The 18,406-nt window shown below is 33.6% G+C and overlaps 1 protein-coding gene across 1 annotated transcript; it reads right to left on the bottom strand.

The window, feature by feature from the left end:
- Positions 1–1,344: 1,344 nt before the first annotated feature.
- On the bottom strand, positions 1,345–2,232 carry LOC115700765 (uncharacterized). Its single transcript, XM_030628405.2, has one exon. The coding sequence runs from the start codon at positions 2,114–2,116 to the stop codon at positions 1,679–1,681; it is 438 nt and encodes a 145-aa protein (XP_030484265.2). The 5' UTR covers positions 2,117–2,232; the 3' UTR covers positions 1,345–1,678.
- Between the last annotated feature and the right edge of the window lie 16,174 nt (positions 2,233–18,406).

Below are 18,406 nucleotides of genomic sequence, written 5' to 3'. Positions count from 1 at the left end.
ATTGTTGCTGCACAAATAGCTACAACAACCTTATGAAGTAGACTGCAATCTCAATTAGCATTCAACCATAAAAATCAAATAAGACTCTAGCCAAATAACATTTGTAGTTAAAATAAAAGATGTTTTGCTATAGAGAAAAAAATTAGTAGTTAAATTGGTATATATATATATAGCTAAACAAAATTATTATAATGAGTAGTTAATAAAATTTTGCCTACTAAATATATTTTGGTAGTAAAAATATTTGGTTTTATTAGTTTAGAATTTGCTACTATATTTTGGTAGCAAAATGCTATTTATTTACGACCAATAAACTTTGGTATAATTTGGTAGCTTGAAGATAATTTTCATGTATTGACATTTAATTTAGATAATAATAAGAGTCATTATTTTAAAGGAAAAAAAAATATCCTATCTGTATCACTATGCATTATATGCAGCTGGCAACTTCAAGATATATTATTATTATTATTATTTAATCTTTTAAAAAGAAAAGAAAGAAATATAAAGTGAGGAAGGCAAGGGTAGCTTGACCACGTAGAAGATCATCAATTTATTTATTGGATATATATATAAAGTTATCAACAGAAATAAATAAAGTTGTTCAAAGCTATATAATAGTCCGAATATATGGGGCACTACTAATCCTTTTTTGTCTTTTTATTTTACTTTTATTTAACATATAATTTCCAATACTTTTAATTATTCAATTATTATTCTATATGTTCATCATTGGTCATGTTTGGAATCCTTTATTTATTCCTTTACTATATATATTTTTGATAACCAATCTAACAATAAACATTATTCAGTTTGCTTTATTAAAGTACCAATTCCTCCATTTTTTTTTTTTTCTTTTCTCTAAAGCTTCTCAGCTGATTTTGATGTTTATAAATTTTAATTTCATATATGGGATATATATATCTTGAAGAAAAAGAAAAAATTAATAAAGAAGAAGAAATTAAAGGAATCGTTTTATAGGCTTTTTTAATTTTATATGGGATCTGTCTCAGTCACATTATCATCATAATCTAATATATATCAAATTTCAGGTACAAATTAATTTTCATGAGTGGATAATATATAAATAAAAGTCGACATTTTCATTTTGAAGATATTTTTCAAACTCATCCTTAAAATATCTGAATTTTTTCATACACACCTAATATATATATTTATATGCATAAATAGTATATACTAGTCCATAGAAAATAATGAAAATACAAGGGAATAATATAAACTCAAGTTGGGTACTTATTGTAATGTGACATATTTTTGTAGTAGGGTTTTTATATATAATAAATTAATATATGGAATTAACATGAACAGTTAATATATATATAGTGCATGATAAAAGGAAAAATTAATTAATTAATTAGTACAAATTTCTCATATAACTCCAATCAAACTCTTTTAACAACTTGATGATGATGGGTTTGCACTAATTAACTATAACAATTAAAAAAAAAGAAAAAGAAGAAAGCAAAAGTACTAACACATTCTCATGATCTCTCTCTCTAGATCTACTGAACTACTTATTATATTATTATATATAATATAATATATATATATATATATATAATTATTCTAGACGTACCAAATATAAAAATATAATCTTACTTTGAAGTAAATGTAGTTATGTCATAATAATAATAATTTATATATTATGATCATCTGATCAACTCTTGTCTTGGCACTTGACTCGTTCTGAGTTGACTCGTTCAAGCTTAAAACGTTCTTGAACCATAGATATATAGTTAGCAGCCTTTGAGTCAACACCCTCGTCAACAGCCACACCACCATAGAGCTTTTCAAGTTGAACCACCGAGGAGTCACGGCCGCCACCGCCACCTCCACCGCCGCCATGTGATGACATAACAAATGAAACTTTTGGCTTTGGCTGAGTGATGAGATAGTCTTGGTGCACCAAAAACCCTACTGAGGCTGCCGAAGGAGAGGACTGATTTGGCTTATTCATAACCTTGTATTGCAACGTATTACTACTACTATTATTATTATTATTATTATAATTATTAGAAGAAGGCTTTGAGCTGGCTCTGTAGAATGGCATCAGCTTACTCTTCATGAAACTCCTTCTCTTACGGTTTGACTCCATTTAAATAACTATATATACTTGAGAAATATATGAGTAGAGATATATAAATATATATACTAGTATGCTCTCTATTGTTTTTGCTTGTAGAAAATGTGGCAAGTATATTTTTGAGTACAACTCATGGTCTATATATATAGTAGCAGCTAGTACAACTTATTATAATATTACGAATCTCTTGACTAGGGTTTTTTTTTTTTTTTTTTTTTTTTTTATGTTGAGTCGATACACTTAAAAGTTCTATATGATTTATGGATAAGTAGTCATGTGGTGTGGTCCCCCACATATATCCATACAGCTAGAAAAAAAAGATTTAGATAATTTTTTTGTTTGATGTGTATAGCTAGGGTTAATTTACTTTTACTGTATTTGAATATCTAGTACTATATATATAGCCAGTACCTTAGACTTAATAGATATTTATTAATATGATTCCCATGATTATTATTATCAGATGTAATAATAAGACATAATAATATTATATACATGATATATAATTACTTTTTAAGATATGGGGAACATATACTACTTCCCGAACTTGTAGAAATAATTAATATTGCATGCATGGTACGTACGTATACATGATGTGACAAATTATTATTACAGCTTTGAACAAGAATAAAATTTATCAGAATGAATAATATATATTGTAACTGTTTTAGATAATAGCTAATTATAAGCATGTTTTTTTATATGTTACACAAATTAAGAGTACTTACTGGTTGGAAACTATATACAGTAGAACCTCTATTCAAGAATACTCTATTCAAGAATAACCTCTAATTTGTTATAAAAAATGAAGTCCCAATTTGGGTCAGTTATAAATAAGAATAACTTCTATATTGTAATTAATTATACATTTTTTAAGTCCCGTATTAATAAAATATACCTCTATATAAAAATAATTACATCTTAAAAAAATATATACATATATTTTATAAATTTACTTATGTAGAATTAATAATTTTATTTCAAATTATAGTACATATATAAATATTATATATACTCAAAAATAATTTTAATATGATATAGTATTAAGAATTGTTTATTGGTATTTTTGTTACATTGATATTTTTTGATATTTTGATTTTTTTTTTCAAGTGTAACTCTATTTAGTTATAACCTCTCAATTAGAATATTATTCTCTTAGTCCCAAGTGTATTCTTGGATAGAGGTTCTACTGTATATATATAGGCCCCTCCTCCTACACGTACTGTTTGTAATTATTATATATATTCACAATTTCAATCTAAATAGCGAGTGTACATATAGACTTTTACAATTCAACTTTTTTTTGTTTCTGAAATTTTACAATTCATTCTGATATATAAATTGCCAAAAAAAAATAAATTAAATCCATGTTATATTTAATCTGAATATTAATTTCCTCCTTCTGACAGTAACCACGTGAATATAAAATTGAAGATATATTAAATTTATTAATTTTGTAACTTTAAAGTAAACAGAGGTTCCTTCTAAATAAATAAATAAAACAGAGATTCGTATATTAAATAAAAAGGTATAAGTAACCAAAAAATTATGTTTGATGCAGTTTATTTCTTAACTTTGAAAATTAATAGTAATAGTCTTCAATATTATAGTTTTCTAAGTCTATTATAATTAGTCCTGTTCAGATTATAATTTTAATCAAAAATAATTTATAATAAAAAACTAAAAAATCATAATTTTTTGCCCTTTATTTTTCTTTCTTCAGTCTTCTTCACACATCTCCAACCACACCCTAATTTCTCTTTGTCTTCAATCTTTCTCTCTCTATTTCTCTTCCTCAGTATCAAAACCCTAATTTATTTTTTCAAACTTTTCATCTCTCTCTCGGCACTACTAGCTAGGTCGAACGACATTGGGACGAACAAATGTGGGGAAGACGATAGGCTGGAACTCTGGCCAATGGGTGACTGAGAAGAAGCTTCAGATCTCGACTCAAAACACCTTCATAGTCGCCCCATGGTTCTCTCTCTCCTGCTCTATTTCTTTCACTCATCAGCGCCCTACCCTCCTCCAGTGGCTCGTGGTTCTCAATTGTTCTAATTCGACGAGGGCTAGAGATCTTGGCTATGGGTGACTAGGAATGAGCTCCATTTTCAAGTATATTTCTTAGATTTTATTTGTCTTGTTTTTTTTTTTTTAAGTGTAATGGAGATCCAACTGGTTCTCTCTCTTATTTATTCTTATTTTGTGAATATATATACATATTTATATATATGTAACGTCCCCGCTTTAAGTTTCCATTGGGCTCTTACACCTACAGAATGATGGCTCTTATATACGAGTACGTCACTTTGGCAGCTTAATGGAATGACGACTGACCCTATAAACCAGCACGAGTATTTCCAACGTGCTTTGTCCTCACTCGCACACTTTCTGGGAAAACTTTCCAAGAGGTCACCCATCCTGAAATTATCCCGTCAAGGATGCTTAACCGTGGAGTTCTTTCGTGATGGGCTTCCGAAAAACAAGATGCACCTTGTTGATATAAGTAGTACCAATCAATCCCTTAAGCCCTCTTTAACTATGTAGTCCCATACCTACACAGTCTCAGAATCATTACACATGACCTTTTGTTAGGTTACATCTAGCCTATGTTTCGGGTCTGAAAAGTAAGCATTTTCTCGTCTATTGGTGTCTTTTGGAGCGGTTTTACACTTGATTTTCCTTGTTTAGGTTCTCGGGGTATCGAAAGTCAAATTCAGTCAATTGATGAAAAGACGGGACAAAACTGGTGAAAAATCGGAGAAATCTGCTCCTCGGGTGTCAGTAGTCGCGACCATGGATCGTGCTAGTCGCGACGCTTTTCTATGGTCGCGACCACGATCGCGACTTGGAGTTTTGGCAGAACCTATGATTTTCGAGGTTTGCCTGTAGTCGCGACCAGCCTTTAAGTTGGTCGCGACCAGGTACACAAAACGCAGTTTTTAACCTAATTCAGATTTTTTCCCAATTGGAGGCACACTTTTCATTCCTATATAAGAAACACGATTCAGAAGATCAAACAAAGCAAGAATAGACCTGAAAAGTGGATGAAAGTGGAGAGGAAGCTATCCTGAAGACCCAGAGCGATATCACCTTCTAGTTTCTTTCTTTTACCCTTATTCTTTCTTTTATGTCTAGTGTTGTTTCAGATTTAATCATGGATGTTTTTATTGTTTTTATGAACTAAATTTCTCATTTAGGGAGGATGATGAATGTTGTTTAAGTTTTTGCCTAGTTAATAAATAATTGCCATTCCTCCATCTTGATTGTGAAAACTATCTATATTTGTGTTTAATTCCATGTGCAAGATTGATCACCTTTTACATGTTTTATGATCTCAATTCGAAATCTGAAAAGTGAGAATTGAGAATGCTAAAATTTGATAGTCTAGGTTTTGATGTGAAACGAAAGTATTTACATAGCCTTTGTGACAAATAGATTATTGCTTAATGCCAATTTCATGTTGGTTTAATTAAGAGATTAATTAGAGAGCATGAGATTTAGAACCTAAAAGATCTGAAAAGAGTTAGGTTAATTTATAATCTGTCATTCACTTTTAAGAAAAGGATAGCAATAAGGCATTAACATTGGTAACTTAACAACAAGATTCTCCTCCCTAATCTCTCATCTTGATTAATATTCATTTGTTATTTTAATTTTCTGAATTGTCTTACTAAATTCACAAAAAGTATTGTTTTGCCAGATAGAATCATAAGTATAATTTAGTAGTAATTAGTCCAATTCCCTGTGGTTTGACCTCACTTGCGTGAGCTACTACTTGACTGCGTATACTTGCGTAGTGTTCATAATTTTTGTAACACCTTTCCCAAATGATGTGGGATGGTACAACTCCCGGTCTTTCCCCTTCGGCTCACGAGACTCTGACTGTCACAATCATCCCCTTTAGGAGCCCAACGGTCCTCGTCGACCATACTTCAGCTAGGTCAAGACTCTGATACCATTTGTAATATCCTCGCTTCAAGCCTCCATTAGGCCCTTACACCCACGAAATGATGGCTCTTATAGACGAGTTTGTCACTTAGTTATTTTATGAAATGACGACTCACCCTACAAACCAACATGAGTGTTTTCAGCGTGCTTTGTCCTCACTCGCACACTTCCTGAGAAAAATTCTTAGGAGGTTACCTATCCTAAAATTACCCCAGGCATGCTTAACCGTGGAGTTCTTTTGTGATGGACTACTGAAAAATAAGACGCACCTTCTTGATATAGGTAGTACCAATCAATCTATTTAAGCCATCTTCAACTATATATATAGTACCATACCTACACAGTATCAGAATTATCACACATGACCTTTCCCAGGCGATGTAGGATTGTATAACTCCCGGTCTTTCTCCTTCGAATCACGGGACTTTGACCGTAATAGATGTTTGATTTTCTTTTTTTTTTAGGTCAAAACAGTAATCGTGCTCTGGTTATTTGTTCTCATTTCAACTTACATAGATCCATCACCTCAAATTAATCTACGAAAAGAAAAGAAAACTTCTCTGGTAAATGTCATTGTGCAGGTGGACGTCGAATCTCTAGGTTTTTTTTTTTTTTTTGAAAAATAGTACTAAGATAGGGTGTTTTGGGTTTTATTTGCTTAATTAGATTTAAGTGTTCCCTTGTAAAAAAATATTTAAGTTTTCGTTGGAGATTTGTTCATGGGTGTATAGAAGACGGGGGCTTTATTTTGTTTTCTGGTGGTCTTCGACCTTGACAGACGGCGACTGTGGCTGGTAATGGGGGTGGGGTGAGAGTCGTGGCTGGGATGGGGTGGGGTGAGGGTTGTGGCGGGGTGAGGGGTTGTGGCTTGGGATGTGTGAATAAGACGAAGAAGAAAAAAAGAAAAAGAAGAAAGAGAAGAAAAAAAATAAATTTATAGTTTTAAAATAATTTTTTTAGTTTTTTTTTATTTTAAAGTTATTTTTAATTAAAAATTATGATTAGAACCAATAATAAGTTAATATGTGGCATTTTTATTAGTATATATCGAATGGATTCGTTAGAAATGACTAACAGATTTGCAAAAAACATGACCTTAAGGACGATTATTGTCAATTTTCAAGATAATTAAAGACTTATCTGCCACTACAAAAAAATTTACTTTTTGTCACAGTAAAATTTGTGACTAAAGATAAAATAGTTGTGGCTAATTATAAATTATCATTATTGTATTGTGACTAAAAGGTCTGTGACTAAAAATATTACTCACAAAATTCACAATATTTTATTGTGACTAAATGTGTTTTTAGTCACAATATTTATTGTGACTAGCTAAAACTAAATTAGTTAAATACTATGTTTTAGTCACAAGTAATTTTTTGTTGTGACTAAAAGTCTTATTAAGTTACAAAAAATTTATATTGTGACTAAAAAGTAATCACTAAAAGTAAATTTTTTATAGTGTGAATCAAATAAGTCTCTATAGACTTATGCCCTAGTTTTCCTAAACAAAATAATATTAATTATAATGGGAGCAAACCCAACAATTGAATATGTATTCATATAATTAATATATAACACATAGGAAAGTAAAATTTAAATTGTTGACTCAAACGGATAGGAATGATGTCCTTTTCCTTAAACCTTTGGAGAACTTTTTAGTTGATGAATATATACTATATAGCTAGCTAGCTAGCTAGTAGTATAAATAGTACTATAAGTTCATGAACATACCAAAATTCACGTAATAATGGATAAGTTGATAAGCTATACACACGCACAAATATATATAAATCGATCGATATACATTATATGTTACGTAACCCTAAAGCTATATATATTTATAGCATGTTATACTATTATGAACAACTTAGTTTTTGAAGTAGAATAATTATATATAAAAATGAAAATGAGGTATATATATATACGTATATATAGCTTAGTACTTTTGTTGTGATGGAGCAAGGTACGGTTAAAGAAAGACAGTTGAGTTATATATATATATATAGTCGTATATATAGTAGAAATATATGCAAGTTGGCAATTGTTTGCTTTAGTTGGACAAAAACTAGACATAGAAAAAGTGCCCCAAAAAATTCAACATATATATTTTAGGATAAGATATATTCTACTTGTCGATTATTATACCTTTCCCTCCAATCAAATACTAGATGCTTATAATTTTCCAGAGAGGATAATTCTCATTATATTATACTCTCTTCTCTTCTACCTATATAGCTACAGAAGTAGCTAGTAGTATTATAATGTATAGTAAATAATTTATCAAAAGTATAAAGTTTAATAAATTTAATCACCATTTATATATAGTTATTGCAATTTAAGAGCGTATTGGTTATAGATTGATTTAAAGGAATACATCATCGATATCTAAGCTATAAATAATATTTCAGCCCTGGCCATATAAGTTTGAGATTATATTTATATGTTTATATATTAACTAAAGATTCCTTGAGTTGATTCATCTAACTGTTATCAATTAAAAAGAGATATTAATCATCTATATCAAAGTATAATAAATATCCAAATAGTCATACCAAAAACACCACGTACATATACCTATTTTTTTTTTTATCAAACTACAATATTATGTATATATAATATTAATATATTATATATTCTCATCCAATCCATAACAAGCATATGCTATCAAATCTCTAACTTATATTATATATAGAATTTGATATAGTGATCATGATAGCAACAATGTCCTCTTCGAGACAGGACTAGTCTCCTAATCAAACTATTGCAATTTCATTCAACAAAAACCAGAAAAAGGTTCAGCCAATATTTATATGTTTCTCAAAACAGAGCAATTAGGGAATGAAAATTACATCTCAAAGAAAATAACAATATGGCTCAGCCATCAAGCCACTCAACTCTCTTCAGCCACCACGTAATCCTTAAGCCACTTGGGTCTCACACGGCTTCTTTTTCCCTGCGCTGGAGGTTCACGATCAGCCACTGCAGCTCCATCTTCTTTGACAGCTGAAGCCGAAGACTCCCCTTCTTGGTCTCTGCTATGTTGTTCAGCCCAATTGTCAATTCTTTGGTTCATTAGCTTTGGATCAATTGGTATTGGGCCTTGAACTTGGGCTTTGGTAACATTACTCCCCTCCTCGAAAACCACCTTGTCCTCAAGGTGGGAAAGATCATATAATGCTTTGAAGGCAGAGAAATCTTCCCATGTCGCATCTTCGGGAGAGCTCAAAGTCCACTGCACTAATACTTGTTGTATTGGTTGGGCATTGACCATCTTGGTACGGGTGGCCAAAATAGCAAGGGGAACCATAAGGGGTTTATTGGTGATGCTGAACTCGGGCAAAGGATAGTACGTGGGTGGAGCGCGACCATGGAATGGTTTGAGAAGAGAAACATGAAATGTAGGATGAATACGACTCCCAGCTGGTAAATCCAAGGTGTAAGCGGCTGTACCCCGACGAGCAATGACTGAAAAAGGACCAAAATACCGTCGACAAAGCTTGGTATTAAGGCGTTTGGCTACCGTAGATTGACGATACGGCTGTAACTTGACTAAGACCAAGTCACCCACCTGAAACTCATGATCTCTTCGCTTCTTATTGGCTTGTTGTCGCATACGGTTTTGGCTTTGATGTAAGTTTTCTTTGAGCTGCTGAAGAATGGCATCACGGGATAAGAGGTCTTCTTCAACTGCTTGTATGGGTGTAGTGCCACGGCTGTAAGCAGGGATTGAGGGTGGTACTCGGCCATAAACTGCTTGAAATGGTGTCATTCCAATAGCTGAATGATGGCTGGTGTTGTAGTGATACTCCGCCCAAGAAAGAAATTTGCTCCATTGTTTCGGGTTGTCGGTTGTAAAAGCACGCAGATACTGCTCCACATATCTGTTAGTAACCTCCGTTTGACCGTCGGATTGAGGATGGTAAGCTGAACTCATGTGTAAAGTAGTGCCCATTAGTTCAAACAACTTCTTCCAAAAAGCACTTGTGAAAATGGGGTCACGGTCTGACACAATAGTGCGTGGCATCCCATGAAGTCGGATCACCATGTGAGTAAATAGATCAGCGACCTTGGTAGCTGTATACTGATTCGGTAGTGCTCCAAAATGGGCATATTTGGTGAACCTGTCAATGACCACAAGAATATTAGTGAGCCCATAAGAACTTGGTAGACCAACTATAAAGTCCATAGCCAAATCCTCCCAAACCCGTTCCGGAATTTGCAACGGTTGTAACAATCCATATGGAGCTTGCGTAGATGCTTTAACCGTTTGGCACACTAGACAAGATTGGACATATTTGCGTACATCCTGGCGCATCCCTTCCCAAAAAAAATTTGCACTCAGGCGAAGAAAAGTACGGTCAATTCCCGCATGACCTCCAATGGGTGAATCATGGAACTCACGGATGAGAATATTCTTGAGGTGAGAGTGCTTACTGAGGACAATTCTTTTCTTAAAATACAGCAACCCTTCTCGCGAGTCGTAGTGTGGCAAGCTATTGCTTTGAAGCTGAAGTTGGTCGTGAATCAAGCGTAGATCAGGGCTAGTGACATTTTCTTGTCGAATTTCTTCCAAAACATCAAAACAACCTGAGGACAATGCCGTTTGCAACCACGAAAGTGTACCATCAGACACTCTAGAAAGGGCATCCGCAGCCTTATTTTCCTTACCCGACTTGTATTCGATCGTGAATTGGAATCCCAATAACTTCTGAAGGAATTGTTGCTGGTCTGGGGTTTGAATGACCTGAGTAAGGAGCTCCTTCAGGCTCTTGTGATCAGTGCGAATCACAAAGGGCCGCCCCAATAAATATTGGCGCCATTTGGTTACGGCTTCCACAATCGCACGCAATTCCCTCATGTAAGCCGAAGTACCAACAAATCGAGGCCCTAACTTTCGGCTGAAAAAAGCAATAGGGTGACCCGCTTGCATAAGAACTCCACCAATTCCAGCATTGGAAGCATCCGTTTCGATCACAAATTCTTTGGAGAAATCCGGTAAGGCAAGAACTGGCGTGGTGGTCATAGCATGCTTGAGTGTCTCAAATGCTATGGTAGCTTGGGAAGACCAACAAAAATTATCCTTCTTTAACAAGTCTGTTAGGGGAGCTGCAATGGTTGCATAATGAGCAACAAAACGTCTATAGTAACCTGTGAGACCAAGAAAACCTCTAAGCTGTTTGAGGTTTTTGGGTTGTGGCCAATCCACCATTGCTGCCACTTTTTGAGGGTCAGCTTTGACACCTTCAGCTGAAACCAAATGACCCAAGTATTCTATAGAGTTCTGAAAAAATTGACATTTACTACCCTTAGCAAAGAACTTATTCTGCTGTAACAATTGCAATACCTGTCGCAAGTGTATCAAGTGATCTTCCCATGACTTGCTGTATACCAGAATATCATCAAAAAAAACGATGACATGGTGCCGTAGGCCCTGTTGAAAGAGGCGATTCATCGTTGCCTGGAATGTGGAGGGCGCATTAGTCAAACCGAATGGCATCACCGTAAATTCATAATGGCCCTCGTGAGTACGGAAAGCCGTCTTGTGAGTGTCCCGGGGATCCATTCGTATTTGGTGGTAACCCGCTCGTAAGTCCAGCTTTGAAAATACTTGTGCACCGCCCAATTCATCTAGTAATTCATCAATGGTGGGTATAGGGAAACGATCTTTGATGGTGATGTTGTTCAAGGCTCGATAATCAACACAAAAACGCCATGTTCCGTCTTTCTTTTTGACCAATAGAACCGGGGAGGAGTATGGGCTTGTACTGACCTTGGCAAAACCCCATGATAGAAGATCACGTACCATCTTTTCAATGACATCCTTTTGAAAATGGGGATATCGATAAGGTTTCACATTCACAGGGGCCGAACCTGGTTGAAGAAAGATTCGATGATCCACACTTCTATGCGGTGGTAAATGTTTGGGCTCTTGGAACACCTCCGAAAATTCCGAAATCAATTGTTTCCCCATTGGTGGTAAATTCTCTTGCCAACTGCTATCTTCACTCTGATTTGGACATGTCTCTTTTGTCACTGTAGTTAACTGATATACTTCTCTGATTTCCCCTTCATGAAGCAATGAGTGAAATTGGTGAAATGTGAGTTGATGTACTCCCAAGTCAGGTGAACCAGCCAACTTAACCGCCTTTCCTTGCCACTGAAACTCCATTGTCAAAGCCTTGTGGTCATGTAAACACGGACCAAGAGTTTGTAGCCATTGCATGCCTAACACAACATCAAGACCCCAAATCGGTAGCACATACAAATCAACAGTAAATTGATGTCCCTGCAGCCACAAATCCACTCCACAGCACATCTTTGAACACAACAAGGAATTACCATTGCCCATGTAAACCTTGAAACATTTGGTATCTTCACATTTCAAACCCAAACGGTTAGCTAAAGCTTCTTGAATAAAATTATTATTGCTGCCCGTATCAATAAGAACCTCCAATGTTTCTTTACCATGCTTTGCACTCAATCGAAAGATTCTCGGATTCACCGAGTTAGATAAAGTATTAAGACTTACCTCATCAACGGGTGAGTCTTCTGATTCACTGTGGTCCGGCTCAATGGTGGGTAATGTATCCGAGTCATCCTCCTCTTCCATGCCGCATAAAACCAGCATCCGATTCTTACATCGATGACCGTAACTATACTTCTCATCACAAGTGAAACAAAGTCCCTTCTCGCGCTTTTCGCGTATTTCAGCCGGAGTTAACTTCTTCATAGGCAGCGGAGTGGCACCAGTTTTGAACGATTTTGGCCCTGTAGTTGCTGTTGGTGTAGACCCGTAAGAAGAAGATCCTCCCATACTTTGAGCTGTCGGAGGTGAGTACGTAGCAGGACGAGTGAACCAACTCGAACGTGCTCCTTCGCTTTTGGATCGTCCAACTAACTCATCATTTCGATCCTCAAATAATTGAGCCTTAGCCATGGCATCAGCAAGATCCACGGGTTTAGCCAACAACAATTCCCGTCGTATTTCCATCTTGAGACCCCATACAAAGAAATTCAAAAACAAATGCTCAGAAATACCTGTCACTTTAGTCATTAGATGCTCGAATTCGGATCGAAATTGAGCTACACGACCCGTTTGAGTGAGTTTCGAGATACGACCCAGGGGGTCATCATACACCGAGTCTCCGAACCGCAGACGCAAGGCGTGGAGGAAGGCATTCCAATCCACAAATGAGCCACTCTTCTCCATCCATTGAAACCACTTCGACGGTACCCCATCCAAATGAAATGGAACTACAGTCAAACGAACCGAATCATCAATGTTATGAAGATCAAAGAAGCGATTGATCTTGTAAATCCAATCTTCAACCTCTGCGCCATCAAATCTAGCAACCTTCACACGCAGATTTTTTAAAATGCCATTGATATCTCCAGCCCCTCTATCTGTCGAAGCACGATAGACTGTTGGGCGAGGTTGTGCCATTCCTGAACTCGCACCTGCTTCGGTTGGATGAGAATTCGCCATATGCGTGAACATCGCCGGAATCTGAGCGAACCTCTCGTCGTTTTTAGCTTCGTGGTCATTCAACAACTGGGTATATCTCCCCAAATGAGCATCAGAAAATTCTTTGAAACTTGCCTTCATGTCTTCGAACAGAGCAGCGATCTCATCGTTCTTCATTGGATGAAGAGCAATGAAAGCACCAATTGATAGCAACAATGTCCTCTTCGAGACAGGACTAGTCTCCTAATCAAACTATTGCAATTTCATTCAACAAAAACCAGAAAAAGGTTCAGCCAATATTTATATGTTTCTCAAAACAGAGCAATTAGGGAATGAAAATTACATCTCAAAGAAAATAACAATATGGCTCAGCCATCAAGCCACTCAACTCTCTTCAGCCACCACGTAATCCTTAAGCCACTTGGGTCTCACACGGCTTCTTTTTCCCTGCGCTGGAGGTTCACGATCAGCCACTGCAGCTCCATCTTCTTTGACAGCTGAAGCCGAAGACTCCCCTTCTTGGTCTCTGCTATGTTGTTCAGCCCAATTGTCAATTCTTTGGTTCATTAGCTTTGGATCAATTGGTATTGGGCCTTGAACTTGGGCTTTGGTAACAGATCATGTTCATGTATACATCAAACGTTTTGATAATTAATATGTTAAACTAAATAAATGAAAATCTATATTTATGTACGTACTCTTGGAAAAGCCAATAAATATCAAAATCCAATCCATATATATATATATATATATATATATATATATATCCCATTTATGGGTCAGGTCAGCATGTATACAACGTCATCCAATTCACTCATATATCCTCTTTTTCTTAATTAGCTAGATTTTGCTGATTGTATTATAAGTATGAGAGGAATATATATTGAGATCGAATATATATATATATATATATATAAATATATATAAATAGTCTAAGAGAAAACACCTAATGAGCTTCAACCAAAATAAAATTTTTGATATACAACTTGAATAATCAAGCCACCATTAAATTTAGTATTAGCAAGGAGCTTCTAATTGAGAGTTACTATATTTATTGATAAATGGCTTCAGTTAAAATAAAATTTCTGATACAACTTGAATAAGCTAACCCACCAGATTCTATATATATAGCGTATTATAACTACTAAATATATCATACTATTATAATAGGGAAATTTGATTTTCTATACTTAAACATTTTCAAAATTTCTTTTTTGAACCAATACATTTTACACTATGAAAATTATGACTCTTTTTTCAAAACTCCAAAAATACCCCCTCTATCTACTTTGTCTCTCTCTCTCTCTCTCTCTCGGACCGAAAAAAAAAAAAAAACATATGGTCCGATGGTCGGACCACATGGTCCGATGGGGTCCGACCAATCGGACCCATCGGACCATGTGATCCGACCATCGGACCATATGTTTTTTTTTTCCTGTTCGAGAGAGAGAGAGACGAAGAGAGTGAGAGGGGGCGGTACAGTGGGTGGGTGGTGGAGGTGAGCCGTGGTGGTGCATTTGAAGGTGGGGGCGGTGAAATGGTTTGAGCGTCGACGGCGTGGGTGGTCTGCCGTGGGTGTGTGGGTGCGGCACCGAGAGAAAGAAAGAAAGAAAGAAAGAGAGGCGAAAGAGAGAGAGGGCTGATGGTTTCAAATGGGGAGATATTGTGGGAATTTAGAAAATGTTATCTCATTTTACCAATATTCCCCATTTTAAGTTTAGGGAAAAAATTATTCCTTAATGTAAGCATAGAAATTCAAATTTCCCTTATAATATTATAAAAGTGTAGTAATAGTATTTATAATAATGTACCACTTTTACCTTTATAAAATTATTGAAATTACAATAAATAAAGGATAAAATGTAAAATTTGATTATAACTTTTGGCATATGACAAAAAAATTGTAATTTATCACTTACTCTATAATATTTCTGGATCGATAATATATTAAGGGCTCGTTTGGAACGCCGTATTAGGTCGTATTGTATTGTATTGTATTATATTGAATTGTATTTTATGCAATATTTTTATGTAAAACTATATGTGGTATTAACTTTTATGGACACCTAAATATATAATATTTTAGTATAAATTAAAGTTTAACATAGTATTATATAAAAATATGATATATAACTCAATTCAATATAATACAATACAATACAATACGACCTAATACGGCGTTCCAAACGAGCCCTAAGAGATATCATATATATAGGATATATGGTATTACATATATATGCCATTTATGATAAGACAAATTAAGAAGAAAGAAAGAAAGATGATCATGAGAAAGAGATCTTAAGCTGCTACATATATGATTATATACACATTAATGAATCAGCTATAAATATTAAACAAAAAATTTGTTATTATACAACTCACTTAACGAACTAACAGAATAACTAACTCTAACTACCAAATTAACTAACTCTCTTTAATAATTTATACTCTTTCTTATTCTCATATGTATAAATCTGATTATTGGCAATTTTTATTATAACTATATTTTAAAGTAACCAATTTTTATCATAATTATATTTTAAAGTAACATAATAATAAATTGATATTTATAATTATGTACTAATTTCTCAATTATAAATGAGTAAATAACAACAAAAATTTAAAATATAATTTAGACTATATAATTAATTAGTTAAATAGTTAAATAAATATAAAATTATTTCATTGAGTGCCAAATTTAGATAGCTATTAGTAATGGCAACAAAATAAATTTTTTGAATAATGTAGTGTTTAAATTAATAAATATTAATTCTAAGATGATAATTAATTTTTTTGAATAATTAGTTAGTTTTAAGACATTTAAAATCATGTAATCATACTTAATTAAGATTATATTTTATTATTAATTAGTTTGTTAAATCAAATTCATAAAAACTGTTTAATGATAGTTCTATGTTTATTTTGGGTTAATAATGAAAAGATGTAAAATAGAATAAAAATGTCATTATTTTAAGTTATAAATTAGCTGTAAATTTTATTTTTACTATATTATTATTTTACAATGGGCATAGTATGCTTCTTCCACTAGTGTATATATATATATTTTGTGGATGGGAAAGATCAATATGTACTTTTTTTTTTCTTTAACTAACTTTAACTAACTCTAACAGTTAATTATTTCGGGTATTATGAGCTTAGAGTTAATTATTTCGGGTATTATGAGCTATTCTTTGTTCCTGTTTTCAGTGTATGCTAGGCCAATAAATAGATTTCCTTTTTCATTACTTTGAGACAGAGAATTGAAGGGAGAGAGAGTGTATGAGAAAATGGTGTTAGAGCTGTGTAATCAAGTTCTTGTGGGGTCAAGAACTTAAGGGTGTACTCGGGGTTGGGTGTGAGAGCTGTGACTGTTCTTAGGGTGTAATTCTCGAGTTTCAGATAGAGTGTTGTATGCTCTGCCATTGGTGCTTGTAAATTTTCTAATTCTCCATTAATGAAAACTTGATGGTGTTTCTCAACTGGAGTATAACCAAGGATCATGTTTGATCTTGAGGACCAGAACCAGAATAAAAATTAGTGTTCTTACTCTTGTTGTTTAAGTGTTTTGCAGATTTAGCTAGCTCAAGAATATCTTGCTTTTGTTACTATCAAATTAATAATAATGTCGTTTACAAATTTAAAACTTTGAGTACTTATACTATTATTTATTCTAATTTATATCAATATTAGTTTTTTTTTTTTTGACAAATTATTATCTTAATAATTATATATATTTATATAACTATGTATGGAACAATGTTTTTGTGGGTCTTGTAAGAATATCATTGGGTCCCGCAGCCATGTATACTTGTATAGGATGTCATCTTTGTTTAGAAATTCTTCATGTTTTGGCACTGTCATTAAAAAAAAAAAAGAAAAAAAAAAAGGAAAAGATTAGATCAACTTGCATGTACGACCTTCTTTCTTTCTTTTTCTTTTTTGATCGATGAAGAATCTTCACTTAAGATTGGATATTCGATTTTCACAATTTCACAAACTATCTAACACATTAATTTATATTACATATACAATAAACATTGTTTTCTTCCAAAAGTTAAAAGAGGTTTTTTTTTTTTTTTTTTTTTCAATTGTACGTTGATATGATTTTTTGTTAATTAACGCGCGCAATTAAGAAAATCATAAATAATAAGTAAGATGAACACAAGTATCCGTCAAATCATTATAAACCGTTAATCGAAAAAGATTTAACAAAGATGAACATGAGTATTTTATAGTAGTTCATTATCTTTCGTTGGTAATAGGTTAGTCCACTTGAGTTGTTATCGGTCTCAATACTTGAAGAGAGTTCTCCAAAGCTATGTTCACCAAAAGTTCGTTTAATTAGCCGTATTGTATTGTATGGGTTCGTTTGGTACGCTATATAAGGATCTTATTGTATAAAATAATAAATAACACTATGCTTAGATAAAACAATATATTATATTAATTATTACGATCAAATTTTTTAATACAATGTATTATTTAATACTTACACTACAAGGAAAATTAGAAATAGGGGCGGGCATATTACCGGCGGAGCATGTCGGTCCCTATTAGTAGGGTTATTATCGGCAGATACCAGTAAAGTTAAACGATTTTTTTATTTTTAAATAAAATGAACAATACCAAGCAGAATGTCCCGTCGATATTGGGTGGTGTGGATTTGTGCGGGAAAATTCTCATTTTTTTTGGAAACAATCACTACAAAATTTTTTACTTTTAGTCAAAATAAAATTTGTGGCTATAAGTAAAATAGTTGTGGCTAATTACAAATCACTATTTCTATGTTGTGACTAAGAAGTCCGTGGCTAAAAGTATTAGTCACAAAAATCACAAATTGTTGTGACTAAATGCTTTTAGTCACAATACTTGTTGTGACTAAA

The sequence above is a fragment of the Cannabis sativa genome, chromosome 8, assembly GCF_029168945.1.
Source record: "Cannabis sativa cultivar Pink pepper isolate KNU-18-1 chromosome 8, ASM2916894v1, whole genome shotgun sequence".
Taxonomy (NCBI): domain Eukaryota; kingdom Viridiplantae; phylum Streptophyta; class Magnoliopsida; order Rosales; family Cannabaceae; genus Cannabis; species Cannabis sativa.
Note: the sequence above shows the minus strand (reverse complement) of the source record. Positions and strands in the feature narration are given on the sequence as shown.

Excerpts from the sequence above, each read along its gene's own strand:
- LOC115700765 (XM_030628405.2), bottom strand. The coding sequence starts at position 2,116 with ATGGAGTCAAACCGTAAGAGAAGGAGTTTCATGAAGAGTAAGCTGATG.